The 21,322-nt window shown below is 34.1% G+C and overlaps 1 protein-coding gene across 5 annotated transcripts in view; it reads right to left on the reverse strand.

The window, feature by feature from the left end:
- The window catches only part of LOC108975907 (kinesin-associated protein 3), a 41,168-nt gene that overhangs the window by 19,389 nt on the left and 457 nt on the right, over positions 1-21,322 (reverse strand). For 4 of the 5 annotated variants that reach the window (XR_001993905.1, XM_018944721.1, XM_018944720.1 and 1 more), the window contains exon 2: positions 18,376-18,496. Coding sequence is in view for 4 of the 5 variants with exons in the window: in XM_018944721.1 (XP_018800266.1) it covers positions 18,376-18,496 (121 nt within the window). In the remaining variant the exon portion in view is untranslated. Of the gene's footprint in view, positions 1-2,577; positions 2,765-18,375; positions 18,497-21,322 lie in introns of those variants that run through there. The other variant, XM_018944723.1, reaches the window with a different exon arrangement.

Genomic DNA, 21,322 nt, shown 5'->3' on the forward strand with positions numbered 1-21,322 from the left:
CGTCCTCATCTAACGGCATATCTATAAAACGAATTATTTTGACGGGGTGGACTATAGGGAGAGAGAGCTGCTTCAGTTTTTCGAGCCCGCTCCAGTACTTTATACCTACAAATAGGCAGTATTTTTGCCCTTCCTGCTGCTGTAGTGGTTGTATTGGATCAGGATTTCTTTTGTGATTAGAAAGATAGAGACACTGCATTAAAAACTAAATTATGCTAGTTTAGTCTAGTTTAGAGATAACTTGAGAACTCATAAAAAACTAGGTGTTTTAACTGCCAGGACATCATATGGTGTATGGAAAATTTATTGTCGCTTGGTAAAATTATAAGGTTAATATATTATTTCAAATGTTTATACAACAAAAAGTGCAACTTGTTTAGCTTAGTATGTAGCTGATTAAGTTTTTCTTTGAGTTTTGCATATGAATTATGAATTAATATGCGAACCAGTACTTATCAGCCCGATTTGGCTAGGCTCTCAAAGCGTTAAGAGTGTTATTTTAAAACTGTAAATTTATGATTACAATAATAATCAGTTTCAAATAATTTCACAGTTAAATAATTATATTCATATACATATAATATATAGTTGATTAAATTAAAATTTAAATTATTGAACAGTTATTGCTATTTCTCCATTATTGAAATAAGTTGCTTAAGAAATACAGTTTCATTAATTATTATAATACTACATTTTTTTGATGATTTAATAGCTTTGAGTTGCTTGATTGAAATTAAAGATTTTAAAAGCAAAAAAGTTAATTAACTCAAAGCAAATAACGTTTAATGGCTATATTTGCACAAATAAATAGCTACGAACGTTTATACAATTGGTTATGAGCATGTATTAAAATATTTTTAAAGCATTTTTTATTTGCATCGGGTAAGTGCGATTAAATATTGTAAAAACATTGTGACAACAAAGAACCCGGAAATTGTAATACAATTTTCTGGTTGAATGATATTCCAAAATATTTTGCTTAGTTACGAATATTGGAAAAGTCTTATGGGCTACTCAATTTTATCAACACAAGCCTTCAAAAACAGAAGAGAGATCGTTGAAAATATTCCTCGTTCCGTTCGAATGATTTTGGTGGATATTTTGGGTATAAAACTCGTTCTTACTCGGCTCATCCGGATAAAACTGTTTTTTGTTTTCAAAAATATTACCGTAAATAGGTCTCTTTGGATATGCTTGATCGTGTCGCTCCGCGGAACCCGTTTTCAGTCGATTGAAGAGATAAAACAAAATTCGCTAAGGGAGTTGAAGCCCATCCCAAAAAGTGCTCATGATAACTGCTTCGAGGACTGAAAATATCATTGGCATAAATTTATTAAATCTGTTGGGGATTACATTGAACACGACTAAATAAGTGTTGATGAATAATGAAATATTTTGCAATTTATTTCCAATTTCCGGGTACTTTTTTGTCACAATGTACATATCAAATTTACTTTCTATACATGTATGTACATATATATTATATAATATATATACACTTTGTTGGGAAATTTATTATACGGAAAATTATAAAGCCTATAACATAATTCTCTACACACTCCTGTAATATCACTCTAAAATGGAAAATTGTTATTGTAAAATTTATACTGCTTCACTTTGTTTACGCTATTTTTACTACGCAGCAAATACAATACCATTATACATATCTATAGGTAATAAAAAATATTGTAAGAGCGATCACCTTATGCCCTATTACGAGTGATAAGTTAATTAACCGTTTATCTACGAAGATTTAAAGTATCAATCAAATATTGACAACGGCTTCTTTACACAAATTAGATAGTCACACTCAATAGATAAGGCAGTTATCGGTTAGCTAAGTGCTTGTATTTCATACGCTGAAAGGTGAATGCCTGAGTTTTAATAATGGCAAATATGTATGTATGTAAGTGCTGTGCACAGAAGGGAAACTTTACTAAGGAGGCTTTGGTATACTCTATATTGAAAAGGAAAACCGCATAGTATTAGTATAAACAATTTTAAAAGCTGTAATAAATTAGCGTAAATTTGCAGCAAGTATTATGGGTTTAAGCGTTTGCCTTGATTTGGTGACCTAACCTACACTTAGATCCTTGTTCGAGCTTCTTGTACCATTTGTGGGATATGTCTCGATTTTATCAGACATACAGAGGCCGGTACGAGCTGTGCCACTTCTGATTGGCTAATAGGCTTCTTAGCAATATTTTGTATGTTTTTTTTCAGAAACACTCTGCAATTGGCTGATTAGTGGCCATTGTTATTAAACACCTTTGTGACATTAGTCGAAATAGTGATAAAAATCAGATCCTTTGAATTCGTTATATACTTTTTGTGTAGATTTCGAAATATACTTACGGCGTAAAAATAAAATATAGAAATGCTTTATAAAAGAACATGTCAAAAATTATTATTTTTTCGGTAGCTGATTGATCGCTCAAAAAAATCAACTCTTTTTATTAAATAGCCACAACTTTTCTAAAACCATCTAGTTCTTAGATTTCATAAATTCTATACAACCTATCCATGCACCGTGTATTCATAAAATATTGTGAATATAGTGAACAAATGCGCACTCACCGGCAGTGAAATCATTGCTGCAGTCATAATTAAAATTAATTTGTAGGATTATACACTTCGCTAATGAACCTTGCAAAAATCAAAAATATTAAAATATTGTATTTGAACGTACTAACACAAAAATCCGTCGAAGCAAGATTTGACAGCGATATTCACGGCGCTTATCAGTAATTGACAAGGTTTATAATGTTTCGATTTATAAATTAAACTTTTGCCATGCAGTGCCAATGCGCAAAAAATTAACAACAAAGTGAAAAAAAAACATTATTTCACAACACATCAATTTTATTTATTTATTTTATGTATTTATTTTTATTTTTAATATAATCAGTATGTATACAGCACCACCTCGCTTATTAAAAGCAATAAAGAATACACAAAGTTGCAAAAATTATTAAGTGTGATTATGATGGTTCACATTTATGTATTTGACATCATATGCTTTATATAAAGTTTTCGTTTCGATCATGTAGTTTTTCAGCAGTTAGCTTGGCGCTAACGCAGAAAAAATTTAAAACACATAAAGCACAAAAAAAACATAAACAATAAATAGCAGCAATCAGCAATCAGCAACCACAAAACACCAAATTCCGATATTTATATATTTTATTTTTTCGAATTACAACAAAGCGCTCGAAAACACAATGAAACGCGGCGAAAACTAGTTTCGAAACATAATTTACTCGTATACATTGATAAATGCTCAGCGCCAAGATCAAAGCCGTCTCGATCTCGACTTGTAAGTTCACAGCAGTTGGCAGCGGTAGGACATTTCTGCCTTATGCTTGAAACACAATTGGTGTGACACTGAAGTATGCTTCAATTAACTGTGCATTAAACTCGCAACACGTACGTATATACGCGTATGTCTGTTGAAGTCAAAAAATAAACCGTAAGTAAGTAGACGACACAACTGTCAAACAGCTTAGGCGGTGGCCAATTCGTTACTGATTGTGAGCAGCATGGAGCGCTTAATTCTGAGCGCAGCTCAAGTCTACAAAAATAAGTTAAATATGCAAACAAACACACATATACATACATATGCATATTCATATGGGAGTATGCTTATATCTACTTAAATATAATTAATGTTCTTACTGGTGTATTTCGTTGTTGCTGAAAAGTGGTGAGGCTACCTCGTAGGCATACGGGTAATGTTGAACAGTTAAGCATTTGGTGGGCAGACGATTTTCAGTTTCGAGTGAATTTGCAGTTACTCATATGCGATAACATTTCTATGACTGTTTTCAAGTGGCGACTGAGCGAGATTACGACAACGATTGTTGTTAAAAAAGTTGTGAATTCTTAAACAATTTTTGGACTTTGATGCAAAAGAAAGTACTTCCGAACGTAATTTCAACTTTTAATTAATTACCCTCTGAGGGTATATTTATTTTACCACGATGTAGTAAAACCCAGAAAATAACGTTGGAGGGATTGAATACTAAATTCTATATACATAGCCGATCAGCGTGACGATCTGCGCATTTTTTTGTAACCACCGTTGAGCAATACCAAAAGATCCGTCAGGATCGAGGAGGACCTCCCCGAGCCGTGGGCTTCTTCAATCTACTCTTGCAGAAGATAATTCGAGCTGCAGAACTGAGTACGGAAGATATAATCTTCCTTTAGAGTGTACAGTTGTTGGCGTTAGCCGATGATATTGCTATCATTCTCCTAAACAACCGCGCCACATTAACACCTGCAAAAAAGTCAGCCTCGAAATCCAACGCAGAATATCTTTTGCCAATAGGTGGATGGAGTCATGTATAGAAGTTCACGGAAGGAGGATTAAATATCTGATCGCCATTCACTTGGGAGTGGCCAGAAATTATTATTTTACATATGACTTATGTAGCTCAAGACTTGCGGTCTTTCACCAAGTATCCTCTGGGTAGAATAAGAACATCGGTTTGAAGGCGAGATAAAGGGAGAAGACGAAACATCCCCTCCACAGGGTTGTGCGCTGGGTTCGGGACCCGCCACGTAGAAAACAGTATCAGTAAACTAAACGTCAGCATCGGAAGAGAGAACACTCTATACATAACGAAATAAGAAACCAGTATAAACACCACCAACAATGTCAGTCTGAAAATCCAACCCAGGATATCTCTTGCGAACAGGTGCTACCTCGGACTGAGTAGGCAATTGAGAAGCAAAGTCCTCTCTCGACGAACAAAAACAAAACTCTATAAGTCGCTCATTATTCCCTTCCTGCCTTATGGTGCAGCGACATGAACGATGACAACATCTGATCAGTCGACGTTACGAGTTTTCGTGAGCAAGGTTCTGCGGAAGATTTATGGTCCTTTGCGCATTGACAACGGCGAATACCGCAATCGATGGAACGAAGAACTGTATGAGATATAAGAGACAGCCGCTACACTGTCGTCCAAATGCACCTGTGAAGGGTATTTTATCTTTAGTGCAGTCGAACTTAACGTTTTTTCTTGTTTGAGTTAAAAAATTGTCACCTGTTTGAAAATTTGCTATCAATCCTTTTTACACCTGTCTAATTGCGCATATGAATTCCAAAATGAATGCATAAATTTGTAAATGTTAAATTTTTAAACTCTGACTATTTCACGCTAATTTGCATAATACTACCTGAAGCAGCGGTATAGCACATCTAACACAGGCACTAAACGCAAATGACAATGGGAAGAGCAATGAGTGGAAAATAATTCATTCGCCGTTGAAAAGGTGAAAAATAATTAAAAACAAATTTGAGATAAATAATAACAAAACTCACATGAGCGCGCGCTTTTCATTATTTAAGCAAAAAATATATGATTACCACCGTGACATAAACAATAAACGCGACAACAACAACACGACTAACGACAAACCGCGACGCAGAGCGCAAGCGCAGGCGCAGCCGCAGTAGCGCACGAGATCCAGCAAAACGAGCAAAAACCCAAACATGTAAATATTAAGTATCTATTCAAGATCATGCCAATAACAAAAACAACAGGCAATAAACATCATCACAGCAAATCAAAATATAAACAAAACTCCACGAGTGACCGAAGCATGCTGACTTCACACAACCTTATCGACACATGTATGTGTGTGTAGCAGAAATGTGTAGATAAAAGTGTTTTATTAAAAAAATAATATACTTTATAAACATACACACACGTGTGAGCGTTTGTGTACTTTATGATTATTGAAGGCAAGGCGACCTTTCGGCCAGACACCCAAACACAAAAACTCAGACACGAGCCATAATGCCTTTTTAAGTCGATTTGTGGCTTACTCAGCTAAAAGTCAAATATGGAACGAGTTTGCACTAATGATTATCGCATTGATTTATTGGCAGTTTCCTAGTTATTTCTCGCAAGTAACGCGTAAAATCAGTATTGCTTATAGAATTAGCTAATCTATTGAAATGCTTAGAGCAAGTGCTTAATGTCTCATTGCACATTATACCAAAAATTGCATATTATATAGTAATATTGGTATTATATAGTAATACACTTGGCTACCAAAGTTAGCAATGCTGTGGAGGAATCGAAACTCTGTGCTTCATTTTTAATTTTGATAGTCAGAAATTAACACGAAGTTGACGATATTTTTACGTGTTAAACCAATTTCCATAAACAACATAATTACATTAATGATTACCTTAATTAAGTTTTTTTTATTTATTTTTTATTTTTTAAATTTTTTATTTCTTCACAGTCCACCAAATTACATCATTCTAATCATAAGTTGAGCTTCGTCTGATTTTTTGCATATCATCACCGATTTTTTGTTGCATTTGAATACGATAATTATTTACACTCGCGTGTTGTTAATGTTTTCGTGGCATTAATTCCAGAACAGGATGTATTCAAAGTTAGTTTGACAGACAAATTGCTTTACGTACTGTTGACTCGACGCAAACATTATTACTAAGAATAGTATTAACAGACCCAGCAATAAATTACTCATGTTGTTTGCTCTACGAGTCAAAGAATGCTAAATAAACTTCACTTTCAATGCACACCAAATAATTCTATATGAAAGTTTATGATTTAAGCGCTTGGCAATGAGATCAGCAATTGCTATCGCTTAATCACGCTTCTGAGATTTTTGAGTAGTTTTGAACAAGATTTTGAAATATTCTACCTTGAATTGATTAATGTTTTCACTGGTAGTGGTAAGAAGTTGGTATTTATTTCTAAGCACTCCTTAATTCACCTTTCTTTGCTATACCGAGTTATCCTGCCAACGCGGGCTCACCTTTTTTACGAGGGGTCACCGGAAATGGGGTCGCAAAGGCCAAGTTTAAAATATTTTTTACCAAAAATTTCAGAAATTATTTACCAATAATGTATGTTTGTAACAACAAAAAATTTTAATAAAATATTAAATTTTGTATATGAGAAAAAATTATTGAAAACCCATGTAAACCCTTAATATTCAGCTTTTTTTGATATTAGAATGAGGAGGTATACTCGTATTGCCGACTGCAATCTGAAAAGTTATATTTCGCAGGATTTGTTTCGATTTACCTTGTACAAGGAATAATATTCGCTTAACTAGTTGGTTGATCTTTTGATCAGTTTTAAGTTAGTTTATTAGTTCTTTTCCTGCTGGGTTTATAGAAATGTATAATGTAATAATGTACGCTCCTATACAGACACCGACAGATGAAGCAAGGAAACAGATTTCACAAAGCGTGATCAGCTAATTTAAATACAGTTCAATATCAAAAGTAAAAGTTGTAAAAGAGAATAAGAAAAGTGGAATATTTTGTGGATTTCCTCGAAATGCCATAATTGGACATGGAGTCGCACATAGGTGTGTATGAAGGTGCAAATATAGTTACACTTGTGGATGTATTAATTTATAGCTTGATTTTTGCATTTTTTTTTTATATATTGCACAGCAGTGTTGCCATTTAATATAACATATGATAACATATTTATCAACATTTTAGTTTAGCGAGTACTTATCTATATTAATTAATGTGTTGATGTGCCTGTCTTGAAGTTGACGAAATATACTACTGTGGACAAAAAAAAGTACGACTTTTTAATTTAAATTTCGCCCGAAAATCCATTCGTGTTTGGTATTAAATTTTATGTGCGGAATAAAATTTCTGATGCCGAAATAGTGAAAAGGGCTTTCGGTGATAATTTTTTGCCACGAGAAAGTATTTTTGATATGGTGTAAATTATGCAAAGAGAGTCGAGAAGATTTTGACGACAAACCACGTACGTCAATGATCAACACGACAATAAAATTAATGAATTGGTGCTTGAGAATCGGCGATTAACAGTCAGAGATCTTGCTAGCATCGTTAGAATATGGGAACGATCAATGAAAACCATTTTGCAAGCACATTTGAGCCTAAGAAAAATGAAAGCTTCAGGAAACCTATTTTGAGTCAATTGAAGATGGCTATTCCGGAAATTGACTCTAAAAACTGTTTCGGGGATTGGAAAAAATGTTGGTTGAAGTGCATTGGACCCAATGGGGACTACTTTGAGAGGGACGACATAGACTTTGAGGAATAAATCAAGAATCTTAAATTTTTGAACAAAGTCTTACTATTTTTTGCTCATAGGTTTGCATGTACATATTTAGTAGCAAACGTTATGTTGGGCGTCTGCTTGTAATTTGTCAGTAACGTAAAGCTGTCGTGCTGTCGTGTCTTTTCCAATATTTGTTAATTAATTAACGCCATTATTTGAAAATTCGCTTTTCATTCATACTTCCAAACATAGGCTACATGCCTGCATGACGTGCATATACCGTCATATACTAGTATGCATACATATGTATATTTATATGCATGTGCATATGTATGTATTTTAGCACAGCTTAAATTATGCGCTATTGAGTGGAAAACAAAAGGCACGAATACGCCAAGCCGCTTTCGGTATATTTTCATTCGTTTGAATATTTTTTAAAAGCGTTAATTTGTTACTGCGGCGAGGGGTGTGATCCACAAAGACCTCCACAAAATACAAATCTGCAATATTTCCTATAACAGTGTGTATGCATGACTTGAGAAATTACACCCAGTTGTACTAATTTCTGTATATTCAATACTCATATGTAAATAAGCGTACGTACATTCATTCATGTCAAAAATTATTGACTTTTATTATGATGTGTTAATTTATGTATGCCAAGTCTCAATATTTATTTAGCACTTAGCTATTCGCCTAATACTTACGACAAGTAAGTGCAATGAGGTAATGCTTTAGTTTGCTTGTATACGCATTAATATACCCTTTTTAATATACACGATAATAGCAATTACAATTTCGTCCATAAAACATAAACAGTTTCGGCGGTAATTGGAAAAAAAGTGTTCATAAATTTGGCTCTAAATAATTGTTCTCAATTGTCACTGGTATAGAAGTGCCTAATTTTCGGTCCATTCTACTATTTTATTCTTCAGAAAGTATATTGTTCTCTGACTCTAACTGGATTGTTTGGACTATTTTTAGAAACCATAAATTAATTTTTTCCTAACATTATCTTGACAATTTCTGCCGAAATGTGTTGTTGGTATAAACATGATTTTAATCATTCACCAAACCCAACGGACCTTCCGATTCCCTAAAGTCAATTTGTTTAACCCATCGGTCATTTAGTATCGTATTTCTGATTTTAACAGCTGTTTTCGATTCGTCATTTTTTTGCTCGCTTTATTTGGTTACTGTTCATTAAAGTTTTATCAAAGTTGCTATCAAATTTGATTTTTTCTCCAACATGTCTAGATTATTGCCCTAAGTTTTCAAGTTGATCCAAGTAATAGTTTCAGAGATACAGCCTGGAGAACTTGTGCGCTCGAGACTAGCTAGGCTAAGTGCGCTGTCTTTAAACGCGTTTTTCTCGAAACTGAGTTTTGAAGTCGGTTGGCAAAATTCTTCGAGAACTTTTCAACCGCCAAAATCCAATTTTCAGTTTTTTTCCTTCGTTCAAATTCTAAGTTAAGGTTTTAACTAAAAACGAATTTTATCACTTTAGATGATCCTGTAAGGAGTTATCTTGCCAACGTGGGCGTATCTTTTTCCGAGGGATCACCAGAATTGGCGTCGCAATGGCAAATTGAAAAATTTTTTTTTTCAAAAATTTCAGAATTTCCTTGTTTTGTCTATTTCTTTGAATAACTGGTATAATTTTTGCTATTCGCTACCATCTAGTGCTTGTTGAATGGATGATAGCTAAATGCTAGACGCATGATTGAGCATTTTCCTACAATTAATCCCACATATAGGGTATGGACGAGTCAACTGCTAATCTTTATTCGTATAAGGTGCTTTTCTGTTAGTAAAAGCCAGCTCGTAATCACACTTAACCATCAAAACTTATATAATTCACTATATATTTTTTATTTTTTTGTATGAGTACTCTAAAATCGATAAAGTACACAAATATTTGATAAAGTTTGTATAGTAAATATGTATTTAAAAACAAATATCTATCAAATGTGAAAAACAAATACGCTCACCCACCGATATATTCGTATTTATTGGCAAAGTTCGATTAAACATTTCAATTATTTGTAAATACTTATGTTTTCTTAGTGAGATAAAAACGGAGAATATATTAACGTTTCACGCAGTCATTGCACCACACATTTAACTAACGACATTGAGGTTTCGTCTAAGAATAATGAAAACAAACAAAACTTCACTTTCGAAAGGTCGTAGCTTGCAATTCGCACTTAAACGTTAAACGCCGTGTTAGAAAACAATTGTCGTGACGCCGAAATGAACATAATAAAAATACTGGAAACGCACACAAAGTGTTTGAATATCATAATTGTAATATCGATTAGCGTGAGAGGATTTTCTAGCACTAGTACACAGCTTAAAATGGCATGTCCTGCTTTCTAAGAAGTAAACTGTAAACTTTGAAGGCAAGGTCCGTTTTTAGGTGACCTTTTTCATTTCCACAAGTATGTAAATATTTCATAGAATTTCTCTTTGACACGCAAATGCATTAAAATTGCCACCTACCGATGTGCCTGTGTGTGTGTACCATATATTTCCGTTGACCCAACTGAAAGTCTCCATAATAAGCACCGATATGCATTGAATGGTGGGAGTTGAAGTACACTTGCACCCAGACTGTTGTATGGGTATGTGTGCGCCAAAGTGGACTTCAAAGGGTATTATGGTGTAATTAAATTTGTTCCATCACAGGGTGCGGCTTAAAATGGAAAATGGCTGCATGGGATAACAACAGTGCGATGCTAGAAAATATTGTGCGTTTTTTATGGCGGAAGTGTGAACGAGGTCACAGGGGAAAAGCGAAATTGAGTGGTATTAAAAAGCAACTTAATCATATTTTCCTTGAAATATTCTCCAATTTTAAATATGTGCATATCTATGAATATTTGATGTGCACTAATTTCATAATTGAGTAGTCAAATATTTTAACTGGACCAAAGTGTATAAAGTTTTCATGAAATTAAAAAAAAAAAATAACGAGGGTGATTACTGACTCACATCTGTTAATTGTGTGGCCTCATTGTTTTTTCCTCTATTATTTTTTAGGTTTTCAGTTTTGAACTAAGTTGAGTGGGGAGTTTATAAAACCGATAAGCTTGCTGAGGGAGGTTGAGAAGCGGATGGATGCACTTAGGACATTATCCGATCTTTTAAAGGTCCTGAAACTTCTAACTTTTGGAAAATTAGAAACTCATTGCCCACCAAGCTATTCAAACATGGCGACGAAGAACTGATAAGGAGTATGCATCAACTTCTTTTTAGAAAACAGTCGGCCGAAAGCATGCCCGACGATTGGACTTTAAGTGTGCTCTGTCCAATACACAAAAAGGGAGAGCCCACAATCTGCGCCAACTACCATGGGATAAGCCTCCTCAACATCGCACATAAGGTTCTATCGAGCGTATTGTATGAAAGATTAAAGCCATCCATCAATATACTGAGTGGCCATTATCAGTGTGGCTCTTAACTGACCAGGTTTTCACCCTCCGCGAAATCTTGGAAAAGGAAAATCGCCACAAACTACCTCTTCCTCGATTTTAAAGTTGATTTTGATAGCACGAAGAGGAGCTGCCTCTGAGCCGCTAAATTTGGTATCCCCGCAAAACTAATAGGACTATGTAAACTGACGTTGAGCAATACTAAAATCTCCGTCAGGATCGAGAGATACCAAACGAGGTTCCCTATCGTGCGACTTCTTCAATCTACTGCTGGAGAAAATTAGCTGCAGAGCTTAATTGAGCAAGTACAATTTTCTATAAGAGTGTACAGCTGGTGGCTGACGATAAATATAAAAAAGTTTTCTTCGATATATATATGTGTTTGATCAAAGCTTCTTATAAATACTTTATTAATTTTCGGAAGAGTTCCTCAGAAATCATTCTTGGTACTGCCAATTAAAATGGATTCAAAATGCTTCTGAGAAACAGTTGCATTCTCATATTAAAAAATAACCAAGTTTTCTTAAGCTAACATGACTGAGGGCACTGTTTTATTTTGCTACATCATGCGCCTAAAATAGTTCATAATGCTTAAAATTATGCACATAAATACGAAAATTAAAAAAAAAAAACAACAACAATAATTAATATTAATGTGTTAGCGAATTGGCCAAATAAAGAAACAAAGTGACAAGTGTGAATGAACAACCGAAATTGACAAAAGCTTGAAAAAATAACTGTAAAAAACATGCGGTTGCTCGGCTGACGGCTTGAGCTCGCTTGTGACTCTACAGGAAGTGCACTATTTATTACTTTTTTAACACATGGTACGACGGCTTAGATAAGTTGTTGAACTTTGAGTATCAATTTGAATACACGCCGATGTCGCCATAATTTTGGCAAAGAAATTAATGTGTCAATTGTTATTTAAATATTGCCTTTATTTTCGTTTTATTGCGAGCATTACGATTGTGTGGCATAAATGGCAAACGATTATCAAAACAAAATGCAAACAAAGATATCACAATAGCGATAACAGTGGTGGTGTGGGCACCCGCCATTTGGGAACTGGGGATGACGACGGCGATGACGTTGCATGAATTATGGCATTTATGACGCGAAAATTTATAGCCAAGCACAAAACGTGACTCACATAATAAACGAAATAAGCGCAGTTCAGGCGGAATGAATGGTATCTTTGTGCAAAACAACAAAAGCAACAACAATTGTGTCTTAATTTTAATTATTCAAGTGTGCGAACAATGTAAGAATTAAATAAATGTGAAAAATTAATAATTTAATTGAAGTGGAAATAAGTCAAAAGCAGGCGCACAAGTGTATGATTGCTAGGCAGCTATGGCTGTGTATGCACAGTGGCGCAAATTCGCATTTTTGTTGTTGAGTCGAGTTGAGTAATGTGTCAGAAACCAATTGGAATTGCATTTTAACAAGAACAAAAATAAAAATAGAATAAACAAAGAAGAAATTATTACAAAATATATACAAAAGTATAATATTTACAATAACGAATAAGACGATTTTTATGCGTTCATTAGCCGTGCGGCCACCAACTTGCGTAGCTTGCAAAATTTTAAGTGCGCGCTTTGTGTGCCATATGCTTGCTGGTGGCGTACACTTGTGAGCGGCGCATATGCGCATGTGCGTGTGTTTGATCAACAATTGAAACTGAAATAATGAAGTGGTTGCGAATGTTTCATCCAATTGCGGTAACGAATGCAATCAACTTTTTTGCTTACTTTTTCACTTTTGTTTGATTTCATTTATTCACTTACATATTTATTTATTTATTTGTGTTGCATTGGATTTGTTTCATTTTGATTTTCAGTTTAGTTATAGCCATCATCAAAGTCAGCAAGCCAACCATTATTGCTGCTCTTTTGCTATTTTAGCCGAAGCGTGTTGCCATGATGACGAAACGACAATCCACAACAACAGAAGTTGCCAACTATGATATGTAACCAAGTTTGAATGCTTGAATGGTTAAATATCTGCGTCTAGCTGCACACATATACAATTTATATACTTGCGCTGTACATACATAGACATACATACATATGTACATATATATAAATATAAATAAATATGGTAGTAGGTGTATCTAACGATAGGCCTAAAAGTATTTACAAGTGCTTAGATGCGCAGCTACATTTATATACAATTTATACATATCCACACACACAGCTGTTTGTATTTGGAACCCTGCAAGCAACACTTTGCACTTTTACACTTAGCCTGATTTATTGTATTTATTTCACAATAGTAAAAAAGAACTTACTTTGTATAGCCATAACATAAGCCAAGACCAATTCAAGTGCTTTTCCCACTATGGTGGTGACTATGGCCGTGGAGTGGCAATGTTGGACAGTGCGTCATTGCTGGCAGAACTTTGTTTCAGGCAGTTCTAGTTTACCAATGGAAATTGCATGAGCAAAACTTCATATGGTCAGCATAGTAACTACATATTTGTACAAAAACAAAAATTTTGCCAATAAAGTTTATAATTTGCTTAAATAGTACTAAAACAAGTCTGCCGGGTTTTGATTATAGCTTTCAGTTGTGATCCAAATTACGTTTATTGGGGATGACTAATGTTTCATACGACATGGTGTACTGATTAGTAAAACCTTTTAGAAGAAAAGAGTGATTAAAGACATACATATGCATATATAAAGAGAAACCTCTTCTTCTTCAGATGTATGAATTGACCTTTAAATATTATTTGCAGCATAACTTGCACCATTACAGGTTATTAAGGACCTCTCTATTATCCACTGTAGCTGGAGTAGAGTTATTTAACGGGGGATCCAAGTAGTGGTACATCGTCAACTTACGGTCAACATAATCGGCCTGTAGAGCTTGCTTTCTTCAAAAATGATGCCGGTGATAACGAATCGTCAATGATGACCATTATCGCGCCATGATAGACGACTTTTTTTTGTCTGAGATTGAAGCTAGTGAACTCGGTGACATTTGGTTTCAATAAGATGGGGCCATTTCGAACAAATCGCATCAATTATTTATTAAGAGAAACTTCGGTGAGCAGATAATTTCACAATTTGAGCCGGTCGATTGGCAACCAAAATCGTGTGATATGACACCATTAAACTTTTGCCTAAGGGGAATATGTAAAGTCTAAAGTCTATGCGGACAGTCCCTCTTCTATTCTGTCCTTGAAGCAAAACATCACGCGTGTTATTCGCCACTTACCAGCAGAGCTCGAGCAAGTCATCGAAAATTGTCCTCAACGGATAGATCATGTGAGAAGTAGCCAAGGCCAACATTTGAAAGAGATAATCTTCGAGAAATAAATTGCAAAGAATGTTCCTTCGAATAATAATAAACATTTCCCATTAAATCAGAAGTTTATGTATTTTTTTTTTAATAGTAGGGAGTCTCTAAATAGATCACCATTTAAACTTAGATGCAGACGACTTTGTAATTTTTTTCACATTTTAATTATATGTAAGACTCTGAAACAGTCGAACTTGTCGGTGAATCAGTGGTTAGCATGGTGAAAGATTTCATATTTTTTTATTTTTGAAAATATATCGTTAAGAATGAATGAAAAAAGACAACATCATGTTAATGCTTTTTTACTATTCTTTGTAGGTTTTTTAATCTCGTGTTTTCATGATGTGCTTCAGCGATATTGATTAATTTTATAATAAACCATAAACATCATTATTTTTTAGTAATAAATTAAAATTATAAAAGAGATTAAAAGAAATTATAAATTTTTTCGCTCAAAATATAACTCATTTTTAGATCATGAAGTTTTTTGCTAATCGTTTTGCTTGTCATTAATCATTAACGTTGAAGAAAATCAGAAAACTCAACATATATTTAAAAGTGAGTGATTCTAAAAATAAAATGTAGAACGATTACGGCCTTTGTCTTATAAAAACCTTCTCTTGAAATTAAAATTTTTGTTTCAAAATGATTTTTTTTATCATAAAATAAATCACTGCTAAAAATTGGTATTTTCATAACCCACAGTGCGTTGTTCCGCAGGTCGAAAATACGTGGTAATAAACTAAAGCGTCAAAGTTCTGGCTTAAGACACGCTGAAACATAAAGATTGTTATTACTGCCTTCATTGCTGTTACACACACACACATACGCTTACTTTTACATGCATTTATGGTAATTGTTTCAGTTAGTTGGCGCACTGCCATCATATTGCTATCAGAACTGCCACCATCACCACCCATCAAAGCGCCACCAGCACCACCACCGCTCAAAGCTTTAGGTGTGTGTACGTTCTTAGAAGCAATTCGAAAAGGTGGCAGGACGGATAGTGAGGTTAAAGTGCAATACAAAGTTGTCCTTCCCGAGTCATAGGGCGGCAGAGTTTTAATGCTGTTGTGGTGAGCGGAGGAAAGCCAGTGAAAGGATTGAATGAGTGAAAAATCGATAACGTAGAGTATGTATGACTCAGGGTTTAATGATAAATACTTATAAATATTATAAATATACATACATATATATTTACATTCATTTACATTATTTCCAATTTTCCAAAATAAACATATTTACTTTCTTACATATACATATATACATTTATATACAAGTGTATATGAAAATGCATGTTTATACATTTATTTCCGACCCATTCATATTCCATATTCCAGAAACAGTGCGTATATACTATATGCATATGGTACATATTTACATGTAAAGTTCCAATGTGCTTTCATATTCTCCAACAGAAGGTTTGCTGGTCGCCAAGTATTTTAAGTGCATTCATTTGTAATTGGTTGCCGCTCAACCAAACTTTTACGTTCTGTTCTTTGGACGGTTGTAATGTCGGGAGAAAACAGTTGGGATTCGTTTGGCAGTAGAGCTTTATACATTTTTTTTTTTGGTAGATGTACATATGTATACATGAGATGATATTTGTAAATTGCAATAAAAATCTGAAGTGTGTGCCTTTGGTCATTTACATCAATACATATTTATACTTTTGCTTACGTAACAGGATTGGCTAAAGTAAAAAACTTGAATAATTGATATGATTTCATTGATGCCAAAAAAGTATGCAACAACAAGTCAAAATGAAGACGAATTCATTTCGAAAACATTCTTTTCTGAATGGAAAAAAATTTGTCGGAGGTGTTTAAATAGTAAGTAAAAGCGGCCGAATTCACCTATTAATTGATCAATCAAAATGTATAGCATATTTTCTTTCACACATTTTATATAACGGGTGATCCAATTGGAGGTACTTTTTCGATTGACTTTTTTCCACAGATCACGCGTGAGTTTCGCATTTCATCATAGAAAGACTTACACCCCTGAAAAAAGTTTATAAACCGTTCAACTTTATAACTTATGGTCGACATAATCGGTATACAGAGCGTACTAATCGAAGCTTCATCACCTATCTTGAGACCCAGCATTTATTATTGGGTAATATTCGACGGAAAGATCACATCCAGCACGCAGTGAAGGAAATATAACAGCCGAAGCTGAGAGTGTACAGGTCGAGGAGAGTCGATTCGGTAACGTTCACTGCAACTCGAACTGACATATGGAAGGACTTGCCACATTTTATGTCAAGATCATAAATTAATACTTTCGTACTGTATTTAATAAATTAAATACGTACGAAATACAACTTGTTGAAAAGTTCCAAGAAGATCAGACGTTTTCCAACCAAATTTTGTTTAGCGATTAGGCCCATTTCTGGCTCAATGGGTATGTAAACAAGCGAAATTGCCGCATTCGGAACGTTGAGCAAGCTGAAGAGATTCAAGAGTTGCCATTTCCTCCAGAAAAAACAATGGTTTGGTGTGGCTTGTGGTCCGGAGAAATCATCGGTTCATATTTCTTCACAAAAAAAAGCCGTTGTGTACTTAACCGTCAATGGCGATCATTACAGCGTAATGATAACCACCCATTTGATGTCTGAAATTGAAGCTCGTAATCTCGGCAACATTTGGTTTTAACAAGACGGCGCCACTTTTCACAACTTGCATCAATCAAAGGATTAAGAGAGCACATCGGTGAGCGGACAATTTCTTGTTTTGGGCCGGACGATTGACCACCACGATTGTGTGACATTCCCAGCCCCTAGAAGTTTTTTTTTTTTTTAAGTTCACTCGAAATGGATAACCCTTTGTGAGTTAAGAAACAAAACTTACCCTTAAATTATCAGAATTTTGGCTGTTAGACTGTTGTGTTGGTTATGGGAAACCTATGGGCTATACACTTTGGTCAACATTGACTTTTTGGCTACAAGGCTAAAGGCAATTAAAGCGTTGCGAGAATATTTGTCTAAATATTTAGAATATTGTATCAAAATTTGCGAAGAGGTTATGAAAACAATTTAATGCCTAGTAGTTTTCATGCCCAGATGTCATATACGTTTAACGGTTGGCGTTAAGCTTAATTACTAAGGGTTGCGTGGATGGTGGATAGATAAAAATTCACTACTTTGAGCCAAATATCAGATCGGTATCTTTTCATTGTATTTACCCTTTCATTCAATCACTCCTTCAGAATCTTGGTAAAAAAATGATAAATCATTATCCAACAAAATTTCTTGTGCGACAACACTTTCAACACGTAGAGGAGGCCCTGATTAAAATCATATCGTCATAAGTAGTGAACAGAAAAATTAGAGCTTTAATTGCTGCACCAAAGTTGAACAAACGAAAAAAAGTTTCATATCAGAAAGTAATAATAACTGTTTATATGCGATTCTTTGATTATTGACCGACGAAAATGTTTATCATTTATTGTTAATGATTTGTGTTTCCTTTAAAAGTGTATGGGAGTTCCTATTTCTACCTTATCGCTTATATATGTATATTATAGAAAAGGCGATATATGCGTAGTGGTGGGTGTTTCTTTGACGCACTTAGATTTTGACTCACCTTTTTTTCCTCAATCATCGGATTGCTGGATTGCTCGCCGAAGACCGTCGCTTCTAGCTGATAGTTGACAATTAATGCCTTATCCGTTGGATGTGGTTCGATTGTGCCGCCTTTCCATCGTCTGCGCGATAATAATCGATTAATAATATTGATTGTTATTATACGATTGTTATACTTGCATAAATTAATTAGAATATTATCTTCATTAAGTAATGGAAAAATTATATTTCACACAAATTATAAAGGAAAAATTAACAAATTTATCACAGCGCAAAATTCACGAAGTTATCATAAAGAATTGATTACTAGCGTTTTATCAAGTATAATGTAGTATGTATTTAATTGGGACGATGACGATGTTATTATTATTTAAAAAGTTTTACCACACTTTCATTTAAAATATTATTTTGTTTCCTAGATTATTTTCTTTGGCGGTATGTTAAATCGAAGGCTTAAGGAGCTCGAAGACAACATTCATTGCACTATAACCGAAACTATAACCGGATTGCATCACCAGGTTATCGAAAGTTGGCGTAAAGGGGTGGAAATTTGGAAACGGAGCCGTGAGGTCCCTTATCTGACATTTTCTCAAATTGTAAATGACATTAAATTACCTGCACATCATTAGAAATAAAAAGAACCAAAATGAACGATTTTGCGCATTTTTTCCCCCCCCACTTTAACATTGCGTTGTTGTTGTTGTTGCTATACCAACAGAGTTTTGTCGAGTTGACAGTCCTTGACCGGATAAAAACTCCGGGTCCGTTCAGGTTACTAAGACCACCTCTCGTGGGAAAGAAATTTTTAACATCACGTCGTTCTTGTTGGTAGACCCTTTATATTTTATTTTTACTTATGTACATTATATGTATATTATATTAAAAATCATAGCATCCTTTTTACCAATTTCTTAAAATCATCAGTTTCAAATGAACCGCTTGACATTTTCGGAGTAGGGTAATTTGAACAAATACATACAAACGCAATAGAGATAAGTGCATATACATATGTATGTGTAGGTATTTCGCGAATTTGCAAAATGTTATCTCCGTTTTTTAAAATATGAAATTTAAAATTAAAATTCAAAGCATCACTTCTACTCAAACATAAATATAAATAAAGCTACATTAGGGTTGTTCTAATTTTTTTCAAGCACAAATAAATTTACACATAAATGTCTATTTTTGTTTTAAGTTACAAAATATCTTTTGAAATTTGTAAAATAAAGCCAAATTCATTCATTCGTGTTTGGTCTCAGAGCTCAGACTTGAGAGTTGGAAGTTCGTTTAACACAAATTTGGTTATACGCTTGTTTATGTACATATATATGAAAATTTTCGACTTTAAATATTTTTTTTTTGTCACCCTAGTAGGCATGCAATTTCAATTCAATTCAGAACTTGGAGGTATGAGATCTTTGAGAGTGTAGGTATTTCCCAAAGTGTTTAAAATCACAAGAATCACTGCACGAAATTGACTAATTTTTTAGATTACTCCACAAATTAAAGAATCATTCATATATAGTATGTACATATATACACACATATGTATGTATGTATGATTTTGAAAAAGCTTAGCCGTCCGAACAGAAGAGCATATAATAATCACGACTGAAAACAACGCGTCAACTTCTTTGAAATATTTTCCACATTCAAGGATCCTATGAAATGTTACAACTTTGCTCCAAGCTCTGCTAAAAAGTGCTTTACGGTAGAATGGGAAGAAATATACATATACTTTAAAGAAGTATCGATACATACTTGTATTAAGTTATTAAGATACCTTTATTATCTTTTAAGAAAATTAAACATTATTTAAAAATTGCTTTTAACAGAATGATGGATTGATCTCAAATTCTCAAGTTTGGAACGGATGACCCTAATATACACATTTGGTAAGTTGTATGAGTTAATACATACAATTAAAATGTATATGTATATATGTATAAATGATTTATGTGTTCATTTTTTGCGGCTTGGAGCAAATGTTTTTGCCATCTAAATATATTATGTTTTAGTGCCAAAATGATTTCACATTGTTGTTTTTTATAAAAAAAAATGTGTTTCGCATATTTCTGCGTTTATACATAGATTTTCATTATGTTGATTTTTTGCTCAGAGTTTAGAAATAATTTTTTCAGCTACGAGTATACCGGATATTATAAAAATGTCCATATATTTTTGAAATTTCTATATTTTTATGAAAATTTCTTTTATTAAAATTGTTATAAGAGAACTTTCAATCAAATTCGCTGTCATTAATGCAAGCAGAAATGATTCAATTTGGAATTCGAATAAGACGAAAATCCCTTATTTGACGCAACCACCGAGTTTCAATCGCATTTAAGGCAGTGAGTAAGGGAAAACTACGTCAGCACATTGGTGGGCCGAAGAGACGCCTGTGCGGACGACGCAGCAGAACGTGGTCGCGCTGCACACATACACACTCGCATATTCGTAGGTATTTATGTGTACAAGATTTTCGCGTGTCGGTCGGTGCGCAGTCGGAAAACGCTGAGGAAATGGAAAATCGATAATGCTGACACACACTTTTCAGCCGCAATCAGGCGCTGGGAAAAAGTTGCACCTTTGCAGCTTTTTTCGCAAAATTTTATTTCATTATATTTTACAGTTAGTCATGCTTCTGCTTATCGCACATTGCAGCTCAATTAAAATAATAAAATTTTGAGCTTTTCAGCTGTGGACAACCGTTAGCATTTGCATTTGGGGCGTGTTTAGCTGTTGCCCCCGAAACGGTGAATTGTTTAACGCTTACAATTGGACAGCTCATCTTTCACTGTGCTTGGCTATTTTCTTTGCAACACTACAACAACACCTTTTATGTAAATACATTTTTCTTACTAATTTTTGTTATGATTATTTTTCATTTTTCATTTTACATTTATTTGTTATTGTTGTTATTTGTTTGGTTTTTGCTCATCTGTATT

Source organism: Bactrocera latifrons, unplaced genomic scaffold (assembly GCF_001853355.1).
Source record: "Bactrocera latifrons isolate USDA-ARS-PBARC rearing strain unplaced genomic scaffold, ASM185335v1 scaffold_7, whole genome shotgun sequence".
Classification (NCBI taxonomy): domain Eukaryota; kingdom Metazoa; phylum Arthropoda; class Insecta; order Diptera; family Tephritidae; genus Bactrocera; species Bactrocera latifrons.